At 39.9% G+C, this 27,470-nt stretch overlaps 3 protein-coding genes and 1 non-coding gene across 4 annotated transcripts; 3 read left to right on the top strand and 1 right to left on the bottom strand.

Moving 5' to 3' along the window:
* Positions 1-84: 84 nt before the first annotated feature.
* LOC125582668 lies at positions 85-189 on the bottom strand. The gene has a single exon (XR_007320124.1). It is a non-coding gene; the product is annotated as a small nucleolar RNA R71 (small nucleolar RNA).
* Positions 190-9,307: 9,118 nt separating this feature from the next.
* On the top strand, positions 9,308-11,068 carry LOC106381625. Its single transcript, XM_013821551.3, has 2 exons — positions 9,308-10,206; positions 10,646-11,068. Exons 1-2 carry the CDS (start codon positions 9,546-9,548, stop codon positions 10,753-10,755), a joined length of 771 nt encoding a protein of 256 aa, XP_013677005.1. The 5' UTR covers positions 9,308-9,545; the 3' UTR covers positions 10,756-11,068.
* Positions 11,069-11,379: 311 nt separating this feature from the next.
* On the top strand, positions 11,380-13,148 carry LOC106381624 (cyclin-B2-4). Its single transcript, XM_013821549.3, has 6 exons — positions 11,380-11,495; positions 11,621-11,675; positions 11,760-11,886; positions 11,974-12,036; positions 12,122-12,170; positions 12,666-13,148. The coding sequence occupies exons 2-6, from the start codon at positions 11,621-11,623 to the stop codon at positions 12,933-12,935; spliced, it is 564 nt and encodes a 187-aa protein (XP_013677003.1). The 5' UTR covers positions 11,380-11,495; the 3' UTR covers positions 12,936-13,148.
* A 706-nt stretch (positions 13,149-13,854) lies between these two features.
* On the top strand, positions 13,855-15,029 carry LOC106378328 (glutathione S-transferase T3-like). The gene is made up of 3 exons (XM_013818475.1): positions 13,855-13,973; positions 14,091-14,118; positions 14,205-15,029. The coding sequence occupies exons 1-3, from the start codon at positions 13,855-13,857 to the stop codon at positions 15,027-15,029; spliced, it is 972 nt and encodes a 323-aa protein (XP_013673929.1).
* The last annotated feature ends 12,441 nt before the right edge of the window (positions 15,030-27,470 follow it).

The following is a 27,470-nucleotide window of genomic DNA, read 5'->3' as shown; positions in this document are numbered from 1 at the left end:
TCTCTACCCAGCGACTCTATCACTACTTGGGATGAGTGCAAGAGAGCATTCTTGCAGAAATTCTTCTCATCCTCAAGAACTGCTAAGCTGAGAAATGAGATCTCCAGTTTCCAACAGAAGAACTTGGAAGGATTCAGTGAAGCCTGGGAGAGATTCAAGGCTATCAAACCAATGCCCACACCATGGTTTCTCTAAGGAGAGCTTGCTCAGTACCTTCTACAGTGGTGCCTTCCTAAGTACAGAGCCAGACTGGATACAGCTAGCAATGGGTTCTTCTTGGGAAGAACTGAAGATGATGCAGAAGAGCTGGTTGACAACATGGTGAAGAGTGATGCAGTCTACAGTGGAGACACGACAGGGGCAGTAGGGGTGATGATAAGCAGACGAGGAAAGAGATGAAAGCTCTACAGGATAAGATAGACATCCTCCTTGCTGATAAAGCCACACAAGAGCAGCTGCACTTTGTTGGTAACCCAAACCAAGAAGCAACACCTGTTGTCCATGAGGTTGAGGGTTTGGAAGGTCAAGAAGAGTTGTGTTTCATCAACAACAATGGTAGCTGGTACAAAAAAGAGCCCAACTTTCAGTACAACAACTACCAACAGAAATCCTATCCCAACAACCAACAGAGTGGTTATCCGCCTCGAAACAACCAGCAAGGCAGCTATCAACCTCAGCAAAACCCCTCATCTGGTTCCTCTGCTCCTCAAGAGAGCAGCACTGACACCCTGCTGAAACAAATCTTGGAGTCTCAGACTAGAAGTGAGAAGCATGTTGGATATGAGTTGAAAAACCTTCATTCCAAGATTGATGGGAGCTACAATGAGCTCAACAACAAGTTCTCACATCTTGCTTCTACAGTCAAGAATTTAGAGAATCAGTTTGCTTCCATGAACACTCACCAGACTCGCCAGCAAGGATCTCTACCTGGAAAATCTGACCAAAACCCCAAGGAGGCCAAAGCTATCACCCTTAGGAGTGGTAAGCAGTTACCTCCTACAACCCTCACCAGGGATGCTGAGAAACTAGGTGAGGAGGTGGCCATCAACTTAGATGATGAAGTGGTGATTGTTGATGAGAAAATCAATGATGAAATCTTGGAGAAGATTGTGGAAGCCAAGGGTAAAGGAAAGGTTGGGGAAGAGAAGAAAACAGTGAAGGATGGTGAAGTTCTTGCTCCAGCAAGTGAGAATTCTTTTGTTCCTCCTCCCTATGAACCCAAACTACCATTCCCTGGTAGATTCAAGAGGCAGCTGCTAGAGAAGTACAAGGCTTTGTTTGACAAGCAAATGAGTGAAGCTCAGGTTGCAATGCCCATCATCGATGCTTTCATGTTGATTCCTCAATACAACAAGTTCCTGAAAGATGTTGTAGCTGCAAAGAAGAAGGAAATGGAAAGCATGATGATTCTTACCCATGAGTGCAGTGCCATCATCCAAAGGCTTGATGTTCCAGAGAAGTTAGAGGATCCAGGATGCTTTACACTACCTTGTGCTCTTGGACCTATGGTATTTGAGAAATGTCTCTGCGATTTGGGAGCTAGTGTCAGCGTGATGCCTTTGTCTGTTGCAAAGAAGCTTGGATTCACTCAGTACAAGAAGTGTAAACTCTCTCTGGTGTTAGCTGATCGTTCAGTGAAGTACCCTGTGGGCATCTTAGAGGACCTACCTGTGAAGATTGGAAGGTATGAGATACCTACAGATTTTGTGGTGCTTGAGATGGGTGAGGAGGCTCAGGACCCATTGATTCTTGGAAGGCCATTCTTAGCTACAGCAGGAGCAATTGTTAAGGTGAAAGAGGGCACGATTGATCTCCATTTGGGTAAAGGGCATGTTCTCCACTTTGACATCAAGGAGAAAATGAAGAAACCAACTGTGTTCGGGCAAGCCTTCTACATTGAAGAGATGGGCACTCTTACTGATGAGCACCTTGAAGAGTTACCACCTGAGGACGACGAGGAGGGAGCATCTCCCTCTACTCATTCTCCATAGAAGGTAACCCACTACTTTCCTTTGTATATACCATTTCGTTTTTGCATATTAGTTTTCTCTTTTTGGGTATCTCTCTCTCCTTGACAACACAGAGACTGTGTCATTTAAGTTTGGGGGAGGTACCAAGTATTTGATCACGTTTGCTTTGATGATTTTGAGTCTCATGCATTGCATTATACATATATATTTGCATAAAAAAAAAATTCATTTAGTTTGCATCATTGGCATTTCTAGGAGAGTCTAGAGCATATAGGTTGCATTTACTTGCATTGGGAGCAATGATTTGAAATGCCTTGTAAAGAACATTACTTTGCACCTGAATAGCTTATGCACCTCTCAAAAACACTTGTATGCTTCGAGCCTTGAAGACTCTTCCTGAAACTTGTTGATTGCTGAAACTCAGTCTTTGAAGCCAACTACAACCTTATTTGAACTAAACGAACTTAATGCTTCTTGCTCATGGTCCCTTGTGTACTGAGTCATGGCTATACACACCTGAGTTGTCACATCCTTTATGCCAATCTTATTCTGACAAACTCTAGTGGTAGACCACTCCCAAAACCTTTCCCTCCTTTTAAGCTTTCATTGTTTGATGAGTGAGGCCTTCTTCGGAAAGTCTTACATGTGCATAATGTTGAGAGTATCGGGAACGACAATGCTTGATCTTCATTCTTGCTAGATTGGGCACTCTATTGTCTAGCTATAGGTGGGGGTGAGAGTTGTGATTATGATTTGGGAGCAATGAAAAAGGAAAAGAAATGACTCTTTGTGTTTAAGTGAATTGTCTTATTGGGATAAGTAGAAAAACCTCTAGCTCAAGTTATGAAAAGTCTTGGCCCCCATCTAAAAAAAAAAAAAAAAAGAGAAATAAAATATGAAAAGAAACGAAAAAGAAAGAAAAAGGGGGCTAGCAAAGTTGTTAGGAGCTAAGTAATGTTTTGAGGTTGTGAAAAATCCCTTGTAGATTTCAAAGAGAAGGAGTTAATGTTCTTAGGATCTTTTGGTGAGAGATGTGAGTTGGGTTTGGCATTTGAGAATGATTGTGTAATTGTATGTTTGGGAAAAGGGTAGAACAATGGAGATTGAGCATTGTATGCATGAGTTGATCCCTTTCTTAGATATATTATGTGCAATGTCAAGGCTACTTGTTTCGAGAGTAAACCACCTTAAAGATTTTATGTTTCGAACCTCTTGAATCACTTGAATAAAAGTCTTCCCTCACCCAACCAAATGACTTGGACCAACTTACCATTTGCAAGAATTCACCTGATGTTTTGTGCTTAATGAATGTGAGAGTTGGTTGATTTGAATGTGTGGATGCATGATGATGAGTGTAGGGATGAAAAGAGTTCAGATAGACCTAGAGAAGCTAGAGTGTAATAAGAGAGTGTGCTCGTGCTGGATTAGATGTTGAATCGAGTACTAGTTGTGTTTCTTTTGGCTATGAGCTCCCACCTTCAAACCTCTCTCCCTATGAGTTCTAGAAAGTTCACTTGTGGACAAGTAAAAGAACAAGTTTGGGGGAGTTGATATCTTGTATATTTCCATTATCTTATCCATTCATCCATGTGCATTTTGATCATATAGACTAGGATTTAGCCATGTTTAGGTTGCATTTTGCATACATAAGTCTTTATCAGGTATTGGAGTACCACATGGAGTTCTCGGAGACATTTGGGTGTGTTTGGAGCTCGAAAGAGGTGTAAAGATGATCATTGGACGAGCAGAGCGTTGGGAGCGACTTCCCGGAGCGACACCAGCAAGTCGCTCTGACCTGCCTTTTCAGAGCGACCTTACCAGAGCGATGCGGAGAAGTCGCTCGCCATTTCATCCCGGTGGAAGCCGAAAACTGACCCGGAGCGACCTATCAGAGCGACCACTCCAGGTCGCTCCCGAAGCCCAGAGCGACTTGGCCAGAGTGACACCCCGAGGTCGCTCGCATTTCTATCGCATGACGACAACACAATGGAGCCCGAGCGACCTCTCGCAGCGACACAGCGAGGTCGCTCCCGAAGCATGGAGCGACTACTCGGAGCGACGAGCGGAGGTCGCTCGCATTTTCATCACTCGGGAACGCGAGAACGAGTCCGGAGCGACCTCTCGCAGCGACACAGCGAGGTCGCTCCCGAAGTGTGGAGCGACTACTCGGAGCGACGAGCGGAGGTCGCTCCGCGTCTTATTTCTGCTCGAACTTATGATTTCTCAAGGGCCTTTTGGTCATTTCATGATGCACGTTTTTATTTTCTAAACCTATGTTTTAATACTCTGTAAGCCACCAGGAGGCAGATCTATCTTTGTTCTGAAGAAAACCACCAAAAACCTTGAAAAAGGGGATCTCTTTGATTCATTGATCACATGTTCTACTGTTGATTTCTATTCTATTATCTGTATTTTCTCTGAATGATTAATCTGAAATCCAATATGGGTTTAAGAGGAATCATGGAGATTAGTGAGTAATCACCTTTTGAATTCATGGGTTAGGGAGATTAAGGGTGATTAGGTTAGTTCTAGGATGTTTTAGTGTAGATCATTCTTGTTCCTTGCTAGTAGAGTATTCCTAATGCATCTTCTGAGTTGGCCACTCAAAAGTTGATCAATAGGCATTTCCCACCCGAAAGGTGTTTGATGAAATGCCTGAGACAACTCTCCTAGGCTTTTAGTATACTTTGCCAAAGACATTTGTTGTTAAAGGTGCTAAGATAGCTAATAGACTTGTTAGTAATGATTGCTTTCATATTATTCAACCAAAGACATTTGATGTTTGAGATATGTTAGCAAATGAGCATTTATCTAGACATAGAGCTTGCTTAGAATTGTGTCTAGGCTTAAGGTTGATAGTTTGATTGATCATTTGCCATCCTTAGTTCGATACTTGATCACCCAAGGTCTAATCCCTATGCCCATGAGTTCTCTTTTCCCTTAGTCAAGAAAGTATCATTTTGTTATTGCTTTCTAGTATTAGTAGTAGTTTAAAACTCATCTAAATCATTGGTTGCACTTAGATTAAGTGAGTACTTGCATTCTCAGTGCTTTGATATCCCTCAGAACTGGTTCGACAATCACTATACTACAACATTTGTCTTAGGAGCCTTGAAAACTCCTAACATCAGCTGATCGTTCAGTGAAGTACCCTGTGGGTATCTTAGAGGACCTACCTGTGAAGATTGGAAGGTATGAGATACCTACAGATTTTGTGGTGCTTGAGATGGGTGAGGAGGCTCAGGACCCATTGATTCTTGGAAGGCCATTCTTAGCTACAGCAGGAGCAATTGTTAAGGTGAAAGAGAGAACGATTGATCTCCATTTGGGTAAAGGGCATGTTCTCCACTTTGACATCAAGGAGAAAATGAAGAAACCAACTGTGTTCGGGCAAGCCTTCTACATTGAAGAGATGGGCACTCTTACTGATGAGCACCTTGAAGAGTTACCACCTGAGGACGACGAGGAGGGAGCATCTCCCTCTACTCATTCTCCATAGAAGGTAACCCACTACTTTCCTTTGTATATACCATTTCGTTTTTGCATATTAGTTTACTCTTTTTGGGTATCTCTCTCTCCTTGACAACACAGAGACTGTGTCATTAAGTTTGGGGGAGGTTTGGGGAGGTACCAAGTATTTGATCACGTTTGCTTTGATGATTTTGAGTCTCATGCATTGCATTATACATATATATTTGCATAAAAAAAAAAATTCATTAAGTTTGCATCATTGGCATTTCTAGGAGAGTCTAGAGCATATAGGTTGCATTTACTTGCATTGGGAGCAATGATTTGAAATGCCTTGTAAAGAACATTACTTTGCACCTGAATAGCTTATGCACCTCTCAAAAACACTTGTATGCTTCGAGCCTTGAAGACTCTTCCTGAAACTTGTTGATTGCTGAAACTCAGTCTTTGAAGCCAACTACAACCTTATTTGAACTAAACGAACTTAAATGCTTCTTGCTCATGGTCCCTTGTGTACTGAGTCATGGCTATACATACCTGAGTTGTCACATCCTTTATGCCAATCTTATTCTGACAAACTCTAGTGGTAGACCACTCCCAAAACCTTTCCCTCCTTTTAAGCTTTCATTGTTTGATGAGTGAGGCCTTCTTCGGAAAGTCTTACATGTGCATAATGTTGAGAGTATCGGGAACGACAATGCTTGATCTTCATTCTTGCTAGATTGGGCACTCTATTGTCTAGCTATAGGTGAGAGGTGAGAGTTGTGATTATGATTTGGGAGCAATGAAAAAGGAAAAGAAATGACTCTTTGTGTTTAAGTGAATTGTCTTATTGGGATAAGTAGAAAAACCTCTAGCTCAAGTTATGAAAAGTCTTGGCCCCCATCTAAAAAAAAAAAAAAAAAAAGAAAATAAAATATGAAAAGAAACGAAAAGAAAGAAAAAGGGGGCTAGCAAAGTTGTTAGGAGCTAAGTAATGTTTTGAGGTTGTGAAAAATCCCTTGTAGATTTCAAAGAGAAGGAGTTAATGTTCTTAGGATCTTTTGGTGAGAGATGTGAGTTGGGTTTGGCATTTGAGAATGATTGTGTAATTGTATGTTTGGGAAAAGGGTAGAACAATGGAGATTGAGCATTGTATGCATGAATTGATCCCTTTCTTAGATATATTATGTGCAATGTCAAGGCTACTTGTTTCGAGAGTAAACCACCTTAAAGATTTTATGTTTCGAACCTCTTGAATCACTTGAATAAAAGTCTTCCCTCACCCAACCAAATGACTTGGACCAACTTACCATTTGCAAGAATTCACCTGATGTTTTGTGCTTAATGAATGTGAGAGTTGGTTGATTTGAATGTGTGGATGCATGATGATGAGTGTAGGGATGAAAAGAGTTCAGATAGACCTAGAGAAGCTAGAGTGTAATAAGAGAGTGTGCTCGTGCTGGATTAGATGTTGAATCGAGTACTAGTTGTGTTTCTTTTGGCTATGAGCTCCCACCTTCAAACCTCTCTCCCTATGAGTTCTAGAAAGTTCACTTGTGGACAAGTAAAAGAACAAGTTTGGGGGAGTTGATATCTTGTATATTTCCATTATCTTATCCATTCATCCATGTGCATTTTGATCATATAGACTAGGATTTAGCCATGTTTAGGTTGCATTTTGCATACATAAGTCTTTATCAGGTATTGGAGTACCACATGGAGTTCTCGGAGACATTTGGGTGTGTTTGGAGCTCGAAAGAGGTGTAAAGATGATCATTGGACGAGCAGAGCGTTGGGAGCGACTTCCCGGAGCGACACCAGCAAGTCGCTCTGACCTGCCTTTTCAGAGCGACCTTACCAGAGCGATGCGGAGAAGTCGCTCGCCATTTCATCCCGGTGGAAGCTGAGAACTGACCCGGAGCGACCTATCAGAGCGACCACTCCAGGTCGCTCCCGAAGCCCAGAGCGACTTGGCCAGAGTGACACCCCGAGGTCGCTCGCATTTCTATCGCATGACGACAACACAATGGAGCCCGAGCGACCTCTCGCAGCGACACAGCGAGGTCGCTCCCGAAGCATGGAGCGACTACTCGGAGCGACGAGCGGAGGTCGCTCGCATTTTCATCACTCGGAACGCGAGGCGAGAACGAGTCCGGAGCGACCTCTCGCAGCGACACAGCGAGGTCGCTCCCGAAGTGTGGAGCGACTACTCGGAGCGACGAGCGGAGGTCGCTCCGCGTCTTATTTCTGCTCGAACTTATGATTTCTCAAGGGCCTTTTGGTCATTTCATGATGCACGTTTTTATTTTCTAAACCTATGTTTTAATACTCTGTAAGCCACCAGGAGGCAGATCTATCTTTGTTCTGAAGAAAACCACCAAAAACCTTGAAAAAGGGGATCTCTTTGATTCATTGATCACATGTTCTACTGTTGATTTCTATTCTATTATCTGTATTTTCTCTGAATGATTAATCTGAAATCCAATATGGGTTTAAGAGGAATCATGGAGATTAGTGAGTAATCACCTTTTGAATTCATGGGTTAGGGAGATTAAGGGTGATTAGGTTAGTTCTAGGATGTTTTAGTGTAGATCATTCTTGTTCCTTGCTAGTAGAGTATTCCTAATGCATCTTCTGAGTTGGCCACTCAAAAGTTGATCAATAGGCATTTCCCACCCGAAAGGTGTTTGCTGAAATGCCTGAGACAACTCTCGTAGGCTTTTAGTATACTTTGCCAAAGACATTTGTTGTTAAAGGTGCTAAGATAGCTAATAGACTTGTTAGTAATGATTGTTTTCATATTATTCAACCAAAGACATTTGATGTTTGAGATATGTTAGCAAATGAGCATTTATCTAGACATAGAGCTTGCTTAGAATTGTGTCTAGGCTTAAGGTTGATAGTTTGATTGATCATTTGCCATCATTAGTTCGATACTTGATCACCCAAGGTCTAATCCCTATGCCCATGAGTTATCTTTTCCCTTAGTCAAGAAAGTATCATTTTGTTATTGCTTTCTAGTATTAGTAGTAGTTTAAAACTCATCTAAATCATTGGTTGCACTTAGATTAAGTGAGTACTTGCATTCTCAGTGCTTTGATATCCCTCAGAACTGGTTCGACAATCACTATACTACAACATTTGTCTTAAGAGCCTTGAAAACTCCTAACATCAAATTTCATAAATAAATCCTAAGAAATACACTAATCGGTGTTGACAAATAAAAATAAAAAAAACACTGATACATGTACTATATAGTATCGTGGACAAAAGAAAGTATATATTATAAGATTATCAACAACGGAAAGCACCGTACACATTATCATTGCATTTTTCTGTAAAACAAATTGTATAGAATTGGACAAATCTCTAAAATAGCAATTTTCTAAATTTATGTTACAAAAATAGCACTCAAAAACTAAAATGACCAAAATAACATTTTATCGTTTGAAAAATTTAATTTTTTTTTATTTTTTAAAATTTGAAATCTTATCTCAAAACTCCACTCCCCAACTTTAAACTCTAAACCATAAACTCTAAACCCTAAATCATAAATCATAAACCCTAAACCCCACCCCTTAACTCTAAATCCTAAACCCTAAACTCCACCCCTAAACTCTAAACCCTAAACCCTAAACCGTAAATCTTAAATCCTAAATCCTAAACTCCACCCGTTGACTCTAAACCCTAATGTTTAAATTAATTTACCATTGGAATATAAGTGTATATTATCTCTTTTGAGAAAACATTAAATGTTATTTTGAATATTTTTATTCTTAGATGTTATATTTGTGACAAAAAAAATTTTTAGTGCTATGGTAGTTATTTTCTCTGTAGAATTCGGGTTATGGATAAATACATGTGGATCATAGAGCTTTTTTGGGAAATAAATAAAAAAACAGGAAGAGAAAAAAACACTAGTTTCTGCCCCGGTTACTTTAGGTGGGATGTGTATGGCTTCTTGTTTGCTCAATTACAAATCAAAGCTCTCTTGAAACCCAAAAAGATTCTCTCCAACAAACAGCCTGTGAATAAAAAAGAAAAGCACAGATCCACTCCCAAAGATCGGATCTTTTTGAAGGTTCTTGTTTCACTCATCTGGAAAGTTCCAGGCTTTAACAAGAAATGTCACAGAAACATCTTGAATCATCACGAAACTCGATCGAATCTTGCACCTTACAGCTCCTCTCATGGCGTCCATTTCACCGCTCCAAAACCCTAGACCCATCTGAACAGCCCCAGTCACAGAGCCCTTACGGCGGCTCCATCTCCACCAAACGCCCTTGCTTCTCCGATCGCTCCACCACTTCTTTCTCCATCGAAGCTATGAGCCGTCTCTCTCTCGCCGACGAAGACAAGCTCTCAGCTTCCAATTGCAACAGTAAGGGGAGTTTCCGCTTAGTAGCGAGGAAGCGCCGGCGTCGCAATTCTAGATCGGTGTCTGGTCGGAGTAGCGATCGGAGCGGGACTCTGAGATGCTGCTCCATCGGAGCTCACGGGACTTGCTCTGATTTTCCGTTTGCTGTCGGTACGGATTCGAGCGGTGAGCTGTTTAGCGAAGCGAATTGGGCTTCCGATGTGAGCGAGGCACGGAGATCGCGGCAAGAGCGGCGGGATTCCGGCGGAGAGAAGGAAGCTTCCGGGTTTGGGTTCCCCGTTGGTGTCGACCCGATGGGGAACGAATCTGGGTACGGGAGTGAGCCTGGGTACAGAGGAGATGTTGAGTTTGGTTATGGTGATGAGTACGATGATGAAGAAGAAGACGTGAAGCCATTGTTTTGGGGAGGTAAACGCTCGAAACTTTAAAAAACTAGTGTTTGATCTTGAGAATTATGGTATCAACTGTGAGTGAATCTTCTTTTGCAATGAAGATTGAGAATTGATGCTTATTGGTTAGATCATGTGATACAGACTGAAAATTTAGATTGGATTGTCTCTGATTCAGTATCTAATGTGAATCTTCTTCAAATTCAGTGAGCCTCTAGCTTTATGGATGCTGCAAAACATAGGAAAGTTAAAAAAAGAGTGATAAAAATGGTGGAACTATCAAAATTATATTTCAAGCTAAAAGCTTGCAGAGTTCTTTAGTGGACTATAGATATGATACATTGTGGAGTTGGGTTTTGTCATGTTAGCTACTTCTTTTGTATGTATTTGTATCTTATTTATTAGTGTGTTTTGCTTGGTGATTATTGGTGTTTTGTTTTGGATTGGATCTGGAGCAGATTCAACTGTGGAGATGTCTGGTGATGCGAAATTCTCAGATAGTAAACCTCAGTTCAGGTGCCGCAGGAGACGACAACATGACTACAAAACTGTTGATTCCATGAGATAACACACATTGGCACACACATAAGACAAGTTGGACTTCGGTTCACGGCCAAAGCTTTTTCGGCCCAATTCCATGAGATAACACACATTAATTAGCACACAGACATTCTTTCAAGACAAGCGGGTCTTATTGGAGGAACTTTCCATGTATTTTTTTTAACTTTTAACAAGACCTGGAAATTTAAGAGCTTCTTCTCTAGCAAATTTTTTTATATATATGTGTATAGTGGATCTGTATTTGTTTTAGGTAGCTTCCTAAAAAACTCCATGGTTAATATTTTGACTGATCTAATCACCAAAGTATATCGTTGGTTTCATCTTCTCAAGATCGAATCTAATATCTTATAGCTATAAACATTTTTTAAGAACTTTTATAAAATAAATTTGCATAGTTTGGAGGCATATGTTTATATAAAATGCTTTTAAAATTTTGAAAACCAAAACCAATGTTTTATAGAGCAGTACTCAGATCCAGCAGTCCTGAATTTTTTGATACTATTTTAAAAATCTAGCTATGCTATCAAATGATATTAGGCCATCTTTATCGCAGGATCTTATAAGGGGTTTTTAATTTAATAAGGTATTAAAAAAAAAGAAAAAAGGTAATTAGTGTAAGCAACGTATCTTATTTAGGCGACAGAAGAAACGCCTCTTGATGCCACGCGTTGCTTTCGTAGTGTTTTGGGAGGAGAAAACGAGGGGAGAAAAAATCAGTTTGAAGGGGAAGAAAAAAGTTTGGTCTCGGTATCCTCCTTTTCATCTCCACGTTGATTTCTTCTGGGTTTTATGATTCTTGTTCAAGTCTTTGATCAGATTATTTAATCGCATCAAAGACCCAATTTTTTATTTGTCTGCGTGATCATCCTCAGATGGGTGGATCAGACGAGAACAAACACGGAGTTATCGGACCCATGAACCCACAAGGTATGATTGTATTCAAACACGAAACACTAATCTTTTGGTTTGGTTCTGTTTTTGATTGACTTAAGTGACTTGTTGTTAATGAAGGTGGTTTACGTGGAGGAAAGGTGAATCCGGCGAATGGGCAGACACGAAGAGCACTCAGTAACATAAACAAGAACATCATCGGAGCTCCGGTTTATCCTTGTGCTGTCAACAAGCGACCGTTGTTTGAGTAAGTTTATAAACAGACCCTTTTTACAAAACTGTGTTCATTTGTTCTAAAGAACTAATTTTTATTCTCTCTGATTTTTTTTTTCAGGAAGAATGTGATGTGTAACAAGAAGATTCCACCACCTGTTCCAGTGCATCGACCAATCACTAGGTCAGTAACGACTTCATTGCATCCTCTTTCAGTCTTCTTTTGATTTGGAGATTTTAATTATTGATTATTTTTTTTTTTGTTTCAGAAAGTTTGCTGCTCAATTAGCTGAGAATAATCCCCAAACCAAGAAGGAGGTAGCTTTACATTATTGACATCTGTTATAGTGAATGTGTTGTTCTGTGTTAATATGCATGATGAAATTGACAGAATGGTAAACAAAATGTCTGTACTCTTATCATGAAATGTCTTTACTTGACTCAAAAACTTTGGCTAGTGGTAGTTTGAGAATTGATTCATCGTTTATCTCTTGCTTTACATGAGGTTTCACTTTGTTTAGGGATGAGAAGAAATCAATTTGGTTTTATGTTGCAGAGGCTTTTCTTTCTCAACAGAGAGCAAGATCTGTCCTCTTTTGTTCTGCTGGATCTTGGTAGTTTAAATATAGTTATATTGCTAGTTTTGGTTGAGCAACTCTGTTTCTAGACTTTCAGAATGTAAAAGTATCATACTTGTTGAATTTTGGGATTGGTTGTGAGTAGAAGTCATGATTTTGAGATGCCTAGCATTTTGGCAACATTGTTCACTTTATGTGTACGATCTGCATTATTGACCCTTTTTGTTCTCAACAGGTAGTGATGACGATGAGAACACAAAGAGGAGATGAGGCTGTACTTCATATACTAAACCGTACCCGTAAGCTTTACAGGCGTCGAATCCAAGAAACAACTATTGTGGATCAGCTGGATTCTATATTTGTAGAGTGTGCCATTACAGAAGCACAGCCTCTTGGGCACGAGCCAACATCATCAACAGACCTAAATGGCACCAGAGAAAGAGTTACAGCGGATGCTCATGGGAACTCTATCTGGAGAAAAGCGTACTGGTGTAGTAATATGTGATACAAGGATGCTATTTTGTTTTGCCATGACATATCGCTTCTGCTGTAATGTGTTAGTTGATGTTGTTGATCTTTGAACGCAATGGGAAATGTATAACGCTTGCAACTTTGTCTCATGCCTCAGCATCCTATAGACTTGTAATGTTTCTTATGCTTGTCAACTCATTGTGATGAATGCCTTGATCCTTGGTTGATTGTGTGTCAAGTTTTATAATTTTGTCTCTTAAGTCACTTTTTATACTTAAAAGCATTAAAAAAATAATAAGAACCCCTAATATGGGTTTTTGCAATAATCATGCTCTTAGGATGTTATTAATGTTAAAATTTGCTATTTGTTTTTAGATCATAATTATTGGACATATTCAAATAACCAAAACAATATATGAATATAGTTTTATGATTCTGATCCAAGTCGATTTTTCATATTAATACCACTACTTATCAACCTATATTTTTAAACTTTATTCTCAAAAGAAGAAATATTTCTTCGAACTATGGTGCATCGTCACGCTGGATAGGCTCGAAGTTAGTTGATTCCAAAAAGAATATCCGCTCTACGAAAATTTGATGATCGTTGATTCCTAATTAAAAATGACCGTTTAAACGAAGGTTTTTGATCGTTGACAAAAAAAAAGAAAAAAAAAACGAAGGTGCTTGATAATCGTTGATTCCAAAAATTACCGAAGACTAAGAAAAGAAGAACTAAAGTTCTAGGGTTTTTTTTTTCTTGTTCAATATATCAATAGTTACTTTACAAAGCTATATAACAAGCTATTTATACTAAGCTAACTAGATCATACTTGTATCTCTACATTCTAATCTAAGAGGATTTGTACGTATCCGTAAAACTGATACAATTGTTCAATAAAATAAATACTTTATTAACACATGAAACCATACCAAGCTCATGGTCCATTTCGATGCGTTTCGATGCGTGCGCTGCATCAGTCCCTGTGGGTGAGAAAAGATTCGCCCACAAATCTGGCTCTTCATCATCGTCACCAAAATGGATACTTAGGTTTGTTGTTGAACAAATTGGGTTTGTGCAAGTCCACCATAGATGCACCTGACATCCATTTGCACTGATACGCTCGAAAACTTCAAATCGTCTAAACCTTTGTGATCTCACCTTTTTGTACGCATGAGATGTCATTAGGCTGTCAGCCAATGAGGAAACATCTGAGGTTCGAGACGGAAGAGACACACGATCCTTTGCCATGTCGAACCACATAAGTTCTTTTAACTCAAGACAAACCTTTTGGCGCAACAGAAAGTTATCTTTGGTAATGTACCCGAGTCACAACTTCCCTTCTTTGCTAGTCAAGCCACGCACGATTCGAACATTGGTGAAGAGACTCAAGGCAGCCGTAAGGAGAGGAGGACATGGTCTCCAACTGACGATGTTGTGCTCATCAGCTCGTGGTTAAACACGAGCAAAGATGCAGTAGTAGGGAATGAACAGAGGTCTATTGCATTCTGGAAAAGAATTGCTGCGTACTACAACGCTAGTCCTAAGCTTGTTGGGTGTGAAAAGCGAGAGGCAGCTCACTGTAAGAATCGTTGGCAGAAGATAAATGACCTCGTTTGCAAGTTTTGTGGAGCTTTTGAAGCTGCGACCAGAGAGAGAACCAGTGGGCAAAATGAAACTGATGTTCTCAAACTGGCCCACGAAATCTTCTTCACCAATTATAACAAAAAATTCACGCTTGAGCATGCTAGGAAAGAGTTGCGCAATGACCAAAAGTGGAGTGAGTTGTCTACGGCTAAAGCTGAGGGAAGCTCTAAAAAGAGGAAGAGTATGGATGTTTCTCACTCTGCAAGCTCTAAAGCAATTGATGTAGACTCTGGTGATGAATCAACAACTCGTCCCCCTAGAGTTAAGGCAGCAAAAGCTCGTTATAAGAAGCCAATTGGTGATGCAAAGAACTACGAAGAGTTTCAGACAATGTGGAGTCTGAAGAAGGAGGATTTGACTATGAAGAAAGAGCTGTCTAAGATCAAGCTTTTGGAGACTCTCATTGCTAAAGAAGGACCACTCGCGGATTATGAAGAAACTTTGAAGAAGAAACTGATTAATGAGTTAGGGTATAATTAAAATAAGTCTCTGTTTTTCGTATTTTCTGTTGCTTGTGTTTCTTGTGTTGCTTGTGTTGCTTAAGTTTCGGTTTTAATCATATATGCCTCTGTTTCTATTTAATGAGTAAAATGTTCTCTTAGTGATTTTAATCATGTATGCCTCTGTTTCTATTTAATGAGTAAAATGTTCTATGAAATGTTTAATGTGTCCTACTGCAGGTGAACGAGTGAAGGTTTCACGTGAAGCTATAGGAAGTGGAAGGATCACAGATTAAAAGAGGACTTGTCTAGTCTTGTAGTCACGGACAGTAACGAGTGGAGGAGGCTTCTTGTGTAGTCTTGTGAAGTCACAGACCTGCAAAAGTGAAATGTCTAGTGTTTAAGGCATGTGTAGTGTCTTGTTTGTATGCATATGTCACGGACAAACTTATCATTGTTTATTTATTTTGTAACTCACTTGTATAAATTAGACACGCTTCTTTCAAACACAAGACCATCTCCTCTCTTCTCATTGTTATACAAACACAAGACCATCTCCTCTCTTCTTGATGTTATTCAAACACAAGACCATCTCATTGTTATAACAAAATTCTCAGCATCTCGTTGTTTCTTCACGAGTTCTCACCAAACCATCTCCTCTCTCATTCTCACCAAACCATCTCCTCTCTTGTCACCAAACCATCTTTCGCCAAACCCAAACCAAACCAAGATCACATTATCTCATTCTAACCAAACCAAAATCACTAATCATATGGCTTCTTCTTCTTCTCCAAACCTTTTAGATGAAGCTTTTGATGATAGATTTGATGAAATCTTTGATCAACGTTTTGATCAAGCCTTCGAAAAACTTCTCATTGCTGGTGATCAAGATGTACGAAGTAGCAGAAGAAAAAAACGACTTTATATCGAAAGAAATCGTGAAGAAGGCAATGAACATTTATGAAATGATTATTTCAGTGAAACGCCAACGTATCCTGAAAATTATTTCCGACGACGTTTTCGAATGAACAAGTCATTTTTCATGCACATTGTTGATCGACTCTCGAACGAAGTTGACTTCTTTCGCCAAAAGAGAGATGGTCTTGGAAGGCTTGGTCTCTCAGCACTCCAAAAGTGTACAGCAGCTATCCGTGTCTTGGCATATGGTACTGCGGCGGATGCGGTCGACGAATACCTCCGGCTCGGTGAAACGACAACTCGGTCATGTGTGGAGAATTTTATGGAGGGAATAATTTATTTGTTCGGAGATGAATACCTACGAAGACCAACACCGGCTGGTCTTCAACGTCTACTTGATATTGGAGAATATCGTGGATTTCCCGGGATGATAGAAAGCATCGATTGTATGCATTGGGAGTGGAAGAATTGTCCCACTGCTTGGAAAGGACAATATTCTCGTGGTTCGGGCAAACCAACAATCGTATTAGAGGCGGTTGCTTCATATGATCTCTGGATATGACATGTTTTTTTCGGACCTCCAGGCACCTTAAATGATATCAATGTTCTTGATCGCTCACCTGTTTTTGATGACATAATAAATGGTCAAGCTCCGCAAGTTACCTTCTCTGTTAATGGAAGAGAGTATCGTATGGCTTACTATCTCACCGATGGTATTTATCCGAAATGGACAACTTTTATCCAATCTATTCCAATACCACCAGGACCGAAAGCGGTTTTATTTGCTTAAAATCAAGAAGCTGTTCGAAAAGATGTCGAGCGTGCTTTTGGAGTCTTGCAAGCTCGCTTTGCCATCGTTAAAAATCCAGCACTTTTTTGGGATAAAGTCAAAATTGGTAAGATTATGAGGGCATGTATCATACTCCATAATATGATAGTAGAAGACGAACGAGATGGATACACTCAATTTGATGTTTCCGAGTTCCAACAAGGAGAAGACAATGGAAGTTCACAAGTCGATCTCACGTATTCTACAGATATCCCTACAAATATCGCCAATATGATGGGTGTTCGAACTAGAATTCGTGATCGACAAATGCATGAACAACTGAAAGGTGATTTGGTTGAACATGTATGGCGTAAATTTGGAGGTGATGAAGACAACCAATAAGCTCACATGTTTTTTTCAAATTAATCTCGTTTATTGTACTAATCTTTATTTTAATGTTTTTTTTTAAATCTATGTTTAAAATGTTATCTTTTAATATGTTTTATGTAATAAATAAATTTTATCTAACAAAAACAATATTTAATATTTTATTTTCTTAAGCACCCCATAATAAGAACCTTGCATTGGAGGATCAAAATATACAAGTTTCTTAATGAAATGCTTAAATCCTACTTAATAATAAGAATGTGATTAAGCACCCCATTAGGGGTGCTCTGGTTAATGCTGCTCTTACAGATTTAGTGTGCAATTAGATTTTGGGCTACGAAACCCATAAGTTGGGCTTCACATAATACACATCATGTTTTGTTTCAAAAAAAAAACCTAAACCTAATTAATGAACTACTCAGACATATCATAAGAAACACATAAAAATGAAGAATAATGCATAATGAAACTAAAAATCAAAAACATGATTCAAAAATCTTCTTCAAAGATATAGATTCGTCTCCCCGAATCTCCAAATACAATATCAGATGAAAAAGAAAGCATACCCTAAACAATAGCTGAAAAGAAAGAGATATAGGTCTGATTTTCGTGCTGTTCGAAATTTGAGTTAAACCAAACAGAAAATAAAGAAAACCCAAAAAAGGTCTTGTATTGAACCGGCAAATAGACCAGCTATCAGTAAAACGTGCATACCTTTCAATATAACCCCTGGATTGACCTCAAACCGGTCCCAATGGAAAACTAACTCAATTTTCTATCCCATGTCAAAATTTGAGCTCAATGATTGGTGGGTGATCATTATTTGCACTCAATTTGAAATCTTCTACCCCAAATAAACATAATACCTGAAAAGACTCGATAGATAACTAATAGAATAGATAACACATACTATGACTCGATAAACGATTTAAAAACAAAGGTTACAAAAACGCCGTTTATCAACCGCTACCAATTTTTTTCATTTGGGGTGCTAATACTTTAAGTGGTGTGTGGTAGACGTCCTGTCAAGATTCATAATAAGAATGGTGAGAGGGTCTTCCTCGTTGATTGGGTTTTTGGTTTTTGTAATGAGGGAAACATCTTGGATTCTAAGGATCCAAATCTAGGACGGAATATGACCAATTAGAGGTTGAAATGATTTTGAAGCTAGGTTTGTTGTGCTCTCACTCTAACCCACAAGTTAGACCAACTACGAGACAGGTGTTACATTATCTAAGCGGAGATTCAGTGCTACCAGATTTGTCACAATTGGACTTTCGTGGAAGCGAGATGACATTGGGAATCCACCATGGAATTAGTGAGATATGCATGTTTACCGGTGGATCTTTGATTTTTGATTCTATACTTACTGATCTGCTGGAGGTGAATTTTAAATATCAAAACGTTTGTGTGTACACAATAGATGTTGAAAAGTAGTATCCTCCATAGATATTGAACGGTGTTGATATATTTCCCTGTTGTACATTGACGTGTAATAAATGAAAGATTATGAACGTAGAAGACCAGTTTACTATTGCATTCAATGTAGAGGTGGTTGATAAGTAGTATCCTCCATAGATATGGGACGGTGTTGATATACTTTGACAGACACTCGTCGAAAAGTATTACTCTCTAGCTTCCTAAATATAAGATGTTCTAGATAAAACATATTTACTAAAATAATTCTTATCTAAAAAGTACTATTAAAACTATAAATTAAAACTATTCAACCAATTACAAAATAGAACTATAAAATTTGATTATTTTAAACACGTTAAACAGTACAAGAAAAATGAAGACAGAGAACCCCTGGCTCTCTTTGAACAGTTGTGCTTCCGACGGCGACCCTCTGCAGTCTACCTCCGGTGGACTACTTCCCCCTCTCCCTGAACCCCCTGACCCTCTCTCGTTTCCTCCACTACCTTCATCCGGCTCCCCTTTTAAAACTACCCTTCCATCTCTTTCTCCTTCAACCACTACTGTGTTGGTTCCTCCAATTACTTCCTCTGTTTCTCTTCTTGTGCCTTCTTCCACCCTTATCTCACCTCCCTCTGATACTACTATGGTAAATGCTGAAGATCCCCCCCCTCCATTTACCTATTACTGAAGATCCTATTTCTGGATCTGAAACTGTTACTGTTCATTTTCCCCAAAATGAAAACCTAATTATTCTTCCCTCAAAAGGTACTTCTCCCCTCACTACAAACTCTGCCTCCGCCTCTTTTTCACTGCCCCCCCAACCCAAGCCAGCGTCAGATCCTCCCATTAAAACCCCTTCCAAAACCAAACCTAAACCAGCTCCAATTCCTTCCCACCACACCACCAAACCCTCTGTCCCTAAACCAAACTCTTCCAAGCCCCCTCAAACCTATGCTCAGAAAACTAGGCTCCTGGCTGATAGGTCTCTTCAGCGCCTTGCTCCAACTACCGTCTCCCCTGATGGGAAACCTCGTGTTCTAGTTCCCGATGCAGTCTTTGAGAGAGGGGCTGCACTCCACAAATAGTATATTGTCTGCTCTTTTCTGGGGAAAATGCCAGACTATGGTCCCATTCAAAGTGTACTAAACTACATGTGGGGAAAAGGCTCCAAGCTAGAGATCCACCTGCAACCATTGAAACACTCACTACTGGTCAGAGTCCCGAATGAATTTATCAGAGGCAAAATTCTTGAGAAAAAACTTTGGTATGTGGATACATCCATGTTCTATGTCACTCAGTGGGGATCCTCCACAGAATCATCCTACCCTGAAATCAAATCAATCCCTTTGTGGGCTCACCTACGTGGAGTGCCCTTTGATCTACGCACCAAGGAGGGACTAAGTCTTGCTGCGGGGTTAGTTGGTGAACCAATTGAAACTGACGACTACACCAAAAATGTCTCCTGCCTCAACATAGCTCATGTTAAGGTTGAAGCCAATCTTGATAACCCCTTACCCTCTTCTGGTGAGCTCGTTCGCCAGAGCGGTGAGATTATTCCTATTGAAATTGACTACCCTTGGACACCACCTTCTTGCACACACTGCAATAGGATTGGTCACATTGTTAAAAACTGCATCTACGCACCACCTACTGCCAAAGAAAAACCTGCGAAGGAAAAAAACAGCGAAGCTCCAGCTGTTCACCTGAACGACTACTCCCCTCATGTTGCTACTATGGAAAGACCGATAGAGATTGACTCCTCCGGGCCCTCCTCCCACCCAATGACTCCTTCTCTCCTCGAATCCTCCCCTCACCCTCCGGCTCCTACTCCCATCTCTGCCTCTGCCCCTCTCCTAGACTTGCCCCCCTCCCTCCCTCAAAACCCCCTCCCCATTTCCCCTCCCCCCTGCCCTCTGTTCTCCTTTGGCTCTGTTCCTTCCTCATTACCTTTACTTCCACTACCCCTTATCCCTTCTCTTGAAACTCAAACTGATCATCAATCACCTCCATCTCAAAAAAACCATCACTCTCCCCTGATTTTCTCTTCTTCTGGAGCTAACTCCTCTGTGGTTGTTGGCCTGGCTGCCCCTTTTGCTCCTAGAGCCAACTCCTACATTGCCATTCAGCAAGCTGCTGAGTTTAATGCCCCTCTTGTTTCTCTCCCCCTAGCCTACACTGATACCACTTCACCCTCCTGGCTAGCTTCTTCTTCCTTGCCCCCCCTACCACCACCCTACCCTCCCTCTGTCTAATTCAAACTAGCAATGGTTTGCCTTTTGTTTCTTCTTCCGATGGCTCCCCGCCTGAGGAAGTTCAAAATCCATCCCTATGAGTATAAAACTCTTTTTTTGGAACGTCTGCGGTATTAATGATGTGGACAAGCATTTACCTTTTAGGAATTGGCTTCATGTACATAGTCCTATTTTTGGAGCTATTTTAGAAACCCACATAAAGGAGCCCAATCTGCTAACTACTATGTCTTCTCTCTGCAATGGTTGGCAATTTACTAGCAACCATGCCTCTGATGATGACGGCAGAATCATCATTATCTGGAAAAACCCGGCCTCTGTTAGAGTCATCGATCAGACGTCGTAGTCCTTAACCTGTGAAGTATCTATCTCTCCCGCCACAAAATTCATCTACACTGCTGTCTACGCCTTTAATACGGCTGCTGAAAGGCTAGACCTCTGGGTTGATCTCATCCGCCTCCACCAGTCTCTCTCTCTTGATACCAGTCCATGGGTTTTAGGTGGAGATTTTAACCAGATCCTTCACCACTCTGAACACTCCTCTCTCTTGGTTAATACCCTGTCACAAGACATGATTGACTTCAACGACATTCTCTACCAACTCGGTATCTTTGATGTTCGTTATCAAGGTGTTTTCAATACTTGGACAAACAAACAACCCTCTCAGCCTATTGCCAAAAAGCTTGATCGACAACTGGTAAATCAAGCTTGGGTATCTACCTTCCCCAACAGCTCAGCTACGTTCTTAGCCAATGACTTCTCTGATCACACCCCCTGTACCCTTGACCTCGCCACCCCCTCCCTGTCGCTGGAACCAAGCCCTACAAATTCTTTAATTACCTCACCAAACACCCGAAGTTCTTGTCCACTGTGGAAGACGCTTGGATTATCGCCGGAAGTGCAGTAACTGTTCTTGGAGACCTGTGTTGGAAACTTAAACAGATTAAGAGTGCACTAAAAACTTTAAACAATGCAATTTTTTCCAAAATTCAAGAGAGAGTTCTTATTGCTAATCGTTTGTTAAATGAAGTGCAGGTCCGTGTCCTACAAACGCCTACCCAAGAGTGGTTTGCCAAAGAATAGCAAATACAGGAAAAGCTAGACTTTCTAAGGGGAATTGAAGAGGCTTACTTCAGACAAAAATCGAGAATTAACTGGTTAAAAGAAGGTGACCTCAACACTTCATACTTCCACAGGATCTGGAAAGTAAGAACAGCTTGTAACTCCATCCGGTTCTTCATCCTGTCATCTGGTGAAAGCATCTCAGATCCTTTGGCAATGGGTCTGATAGCTGTCAATCACTTTAGGAGTATACTCGGACCGTCTGCTCAACCTCACTCCATCTCCACCCCTAACTGGTTTCGATCACTCACTGCTTTCCGATGCTCTCAAACGAACGCTCAACTCTTTGCTGCCTTACCCACTACAGAAGACATAACCTCCACCATCTTCAGACTAAACATCAACAAAGCCCCAGGGCCATATGGGCTCACCGCAGGTTTCTTCAAAGCAGCATGGTGCCTCATTGGCCAAGAAGTTACCGCGGCAATCCACTCCTTCTTCAGAACAGGGTTCCTCCCTTCAAGTGTCAATGCAACAATTTTATCTTTGATACCCAAGAGAATCGGTGCCTCAGCCATCACTGACTACCGACCCATCTCCTGTTGCAACACACTATATAAAGTTATTTCCAAACTTCTGGTGGCCAAGCTGAAACCGCTACTTCCAGCCTTGATCCTCCCTAATCAAACTGCTTTTGTTCAAGGGCGTCTACTAGTAGAGAACACTATCCTTGCTACTGAAATAGTCTCTGGTTACCACTCTCAAAAGGGACCCGCGCGCATTGTTCTAAAGGTCGACATTGCAAAAGCATTTGACACACTAAACTGGGATTTCTTGTTCATCTGCCTCTCTTCCTTTGATCTCCCTCCTATCTATCTGCATTGGCTTTGTGCCTGTGTATGTACTCCAAGTTTTACAGTGGGATTCAATGGGACTGTTCAAGGCTATTTCAAAGGGACCCGTGGGCTGCGCCAGGGAGACCCTCTATCTCCTTACCTCTTTGTAATAGCAATGAACTGTCTCTCCCTACTACTAAATAAAGGAGCGGAAGAAGGCAGGTTTGGCTACCATAGAAAGTGTGAATCGACTAAGCTCACCCACCTCTGCTTTGCGGACGACCTACTGATCTTTACTGATGGCTCACTCTCATCTGTTCAAGCGATCCTACAGATACTGGAAGAGTTTGCCCTTCACTCTGGCCTCCGGATAAGTCTGCAGAAAACATCATTCGTCTCCTCTGGTCTCCAACAAGCTCAAGTTGATAATATTGTCACTGTAACGGGTCTTTCTGCTGGACAGCTACCTGTAGGATACCTAGGGGTACCCTTGTGCTCCAGAAAACTATCTATCTCCAACTGCGCCCCTCTACTCCAACATATAAAGTCGAAAGTCAGTACCTGGAGTGCTCGGAGCCTCTCGTTTACGGGCAGATTGTTGCTTCTCAACACCGTCGTGTCTGGCATCACCAATTTCTGGACATCTACTTTCATCATCCCAAAACAGTGCATCCGAAAGATCAACTCCTTATGTAGTGCTTTCCTTTGGCACGGATCAGCTGATGGCAGTCACTCTGCGCGGGTGGCGTGGGAAACTGTCACTCTCCCGAAAAAAGAGGGAGGACTTGGTTGCAGGGACTTATCTGCATGGAACAAGGCGTGTGCACTAAAACTCATATGGCTCCTATTCTCTTGTGCTGGTTCTATCTGGGTGGCTTGGTTCAAAAACGAAATTCTAGCTGGTTCCCTAAACAATCTATGGACGCAAAACCCATCTCCTAGATTCTCATGGTTCGCTAACAAGCTACTAACAACGGCTTCCTCTGCCTACAACTGGATCAAAGTAAGAATAGGAAGAGGTACCTCAGTTCATTTTTGGACAGATAACTGGTCGCCTTACGGGAAGCTCTCTGACTTCTTGTCTCCTCGCAATCTGAATACTATGGGAGTTCCTTTGAACGCAACTTTGGCTGACATCTGCAACAATGGAGAATGGAGAATCAGATCACCACGCTCGGATAAACAAATGCTGGTGCAAACCTTTATGACTACTTTCCATCTTACTGACACAGATGATGAATTTTACTGGCAGATAGAGGATAAGGAGCTTCTAAAATTCAAAACTGGAAGGATCTACAACCTCTTCCAAAGGCACGAGCCGGAAGTTCCTTGGGGAAGGATCGTCTGGAATCGTAGCGGCATCCCAAAGCAAAGCTTCTTAACTTGGCTAGTGGTTTTGAATCGTCTACCAACTCGCGATCACCTTCTCTCTTGGGGCCTTGCAGTTGATCCCTCTTGTGTTCTATGCTCCGGAGGTACTGAATCTCGCAATCACTTTCTTTTTGAATGTACTTATAGCTGGAACCTCTGGTCTGCTTCTGCTGCTCGTTGTGACTTCCACCCAACAGCTTCAGACTGGACTTCTACCCTATCAACACTTCAAGCTATACATCTACCCTCCTGGAAGACTCGCCTCCTCCTCCTTGTCTGGCAGCTCGTTATCTACTCTATTTGGTACGAGCGAAACGGCCGCATTCACCGTCTCATCTTTCGCTCAACCGATTCCGTCCTCTCCACGATCGACAGAACGGTTCGTAACCGTATTCAAGCCCTGCGTGAATCAAATCCTCAACTCTCCTCTCAGATGATCCAAGCTTGGCTATAAACTTACTTCTCCTTGTGCCTCTTCGACTACTCCGCCGATCACTACCTGAGTCGATCTCTTATTGGGTTCTTTTTTAAAATTTATGTGGGTTCTAACTATTGGGCTAACTATCAAAAACACTAAGGCCTATGGCTTGTATTTTTTGTATTCTCATGCTTTAAATAGAAGAATTTCGTCAAAAAAAAAAACTATAAAATTTGATTGGTTACGTATATTTTGAGGGAAAATCGCATTTTAAACTCCGAGAGTGTTACATTCTCGCACTTTAAACACTGAACGTTTTTGACTAGCACTTTAAACCTTGAAAGTGACATTTTTATCATAACAAACCTCCAATGAGGTTTACTTGTTTTCTAAGTCAATTAGGTGACATGTACTGTTTATTTTGTGATGACATGTCGGTTTTTTCTTTTTTCCTTTTCAAAAAATAAAATAAAATACATAGAAAATTCAAAAAATTTGAAAAATTCAAAAAAAAAAACTAAAAATTCAAAAAAAAATTATATTACAATTATATTTATTTAAGTAATTCTAAGTTTGTTTAAAAGGAAATTAACTTATAAGTGAAGTTCTTAAAAATAGTAAATAAGTTTGAAATTAAATAAATTACTAATCAAACTTTAGAGAAACTAAAATATATGTTACTTATCTAAGAAGTTCCACTCACACCAAAATCTAACATATACAAATCGACAAGCATACCTCTATATCTCTTAATTATATTTCAAACTAACTTACAATATTTTAGTTAAGGTCAAAAACAATTGAAGTGGCTTATGAGATTTTTTATAGTTTCAAAAAAAATTAATAAGTTAAGTATTAATAAATAGAAAATTAAAAAAAAAATCAAAAACCAAAAAACAGAATCTAGAATCACCATTCAAGTTATTACATTATACTCCCTCCGTTCCTGAAAGTAGGACATTTTAGATTTTTATTTGTTCAACAAAGATAGATTTTCTATATGTTTAAGGTATTTTTTTATACTTTTAAGAAACATTAAATTAAAATATTTGAATTGATTAAATTTGATTGGTGAAAAGTTATTGGAAAGTGTATAATAAAGTAAAAGAAAAATTAAATTGTAAGCATTTATTGAGTTCTTAATAAGCGTGAATACTTTAGAAAATCTTACTTTCGGGAACAGAAGGAATATATATTTATTATTTTATAATTGGATTAATTTTTTTAAAATATTTTATTTTATTTTTAATTTTGAAATGTTATTTTTTATATTTTTTTGAATTTATAGATTTTTTGAATTTTTCAAAAAAAATTGAATTTTTTTTTGATTTTTTTTTAAATTTTCTATGTATTTTATTATTATTATTTAAAAAAAAAAACAGATACATTATCACAAAATGAACAGTACAGATCACCTAGTTGACTTGGCAAACAAGTAAACCTCATTGGAGGTTTGTTATGATAAAATTGTCACTTTCAACGTTTAAAGTAGGACTGGGCAAAATAACCGGAACCGAAGAACCGAACCGGAACAGAACCGAAATACCCGAAACCGGAACCGCACTAATACCCTCAAATACCCGAACGGTTCCTATATTTTTACATCCGAAATAACCGAACCGAACCGGAACCGAACCGAGAACCGAACGGGTATCCGAATATATAAAAATATTAATTATATATACATATAACATCACTAAATATATATTTTTAATTTAAAATTCTATTAAAAGTATCTGAAAATAGTTGATGATAACTAAATTATTATAAAGTATCCAAACTACCCGAAACTATCCGAATAGGTTTATCCGAAATATCCAAAGTAATCCAAAATATCCAAATTTTTTATCTAAATCATCATAATTATTTGATATTTTACCCTAAATAACCGATATTTTATCCAAATTATCCGAACTACCCGAACTATCCGAACCGGATCCAAATGAGAACCGAACTTTTTCTGGATATTTTCCGGTTCCTACATTTACTATCTGAACCGAACCGAACCCGAAACTATCCGAACCGAACCGAACCGAAAATAAGTCAAGTACTAAATGGATCCTCTAGTCCCTATCCGAACTACCCGAAACCCGAAATACCCAAACCGAACCGAACCGATATCCGAAATGCCCAGGCCTAGTTTAAAGTGCTAGTCAAAAACGCTCAATGTTTAAAGTTGGCATGGGTATAATACCCGAAACCCAGACCCGAACCGAAACGAAGGGATCGGTTCGGTTTAGAATCTATTAAAAAACCCGATCGGGTTTAGTATGGCGATACATTGGGTTTCGGGATCGGTTCAGTTTAAACCGAGAACCGATGGGTAACCCGAAGTAAACCGAACCTATATAACATATAACGCATATGTATACATTACACAACACACGTGAGACACTTTCCCCTTTCGAGACTTTGAGTCTTTGAGTTTCGATGCTTTGGCAACGCAAAAGCATTATGCAAGAGGCTATTCATCTTCTTTTACTTTTCGAAATCCCTGATCATATCTCTACTATTAAACCTAAAGAGGCTCTCATGTTTCAAATATTCACTCACTTTCCAGCTTCTTCGTTTTCGCGAAATCAATCCCATGTAAATAACCTAAGGAACCTCTCATCTAGTTCTGTGATTCGATTAGGGTTTGAGTTCATTAGATGAAATCTGATTTCTTCACTTGTTCTGTTTGAGTTTGAGTTATTTAAAATAGATTGAATGTTAAGGGATTCTGTTGGGGTTATGATTGAATCTATTGAATTGAATCGATTGAATGTATTTTTTTCTCTTTTGATCATGCATGCTTCTGACTGTAATTTTTTTTTCAGATGGATTCATCTTCAACTCCAAACCGTGGTAATCTTGACAATGACAATGACAAAGCTGTAGAAGGTGATGAAGTTGAAGTGTTCATGACTCCAAATAGCAGAAGCAAAGGCAAAGGCAAAGGCAAACGTAAAGAATCACCTGGAGCTAGTGAAGAAACATATCAACAAAAGAAATCTCCTTGGGTTCTTCCTACAAGGTCTAAAATTTTGAACCATTTCACAAGAACAAAGGA

Source organism: Brassica napus, chromosome C2, assembly GCF_020379485.1.
Source record: "Brassica napus cultivar Da-Ae chromosome C2, Da-Ae, whole genome shotgun sequence".
Lineage (NCBI taxonomy): Eukaryota > Viridiplantae > Streptophyta > Magnoliopsida > Brassicales > Brassicaceae > Brassica > Brassica napus.
The sequence above is the reverse complement of the archived record's forward strand: the minus strand, read 5'-3'. Positions and strand labels throughout refer to the sequence as shown.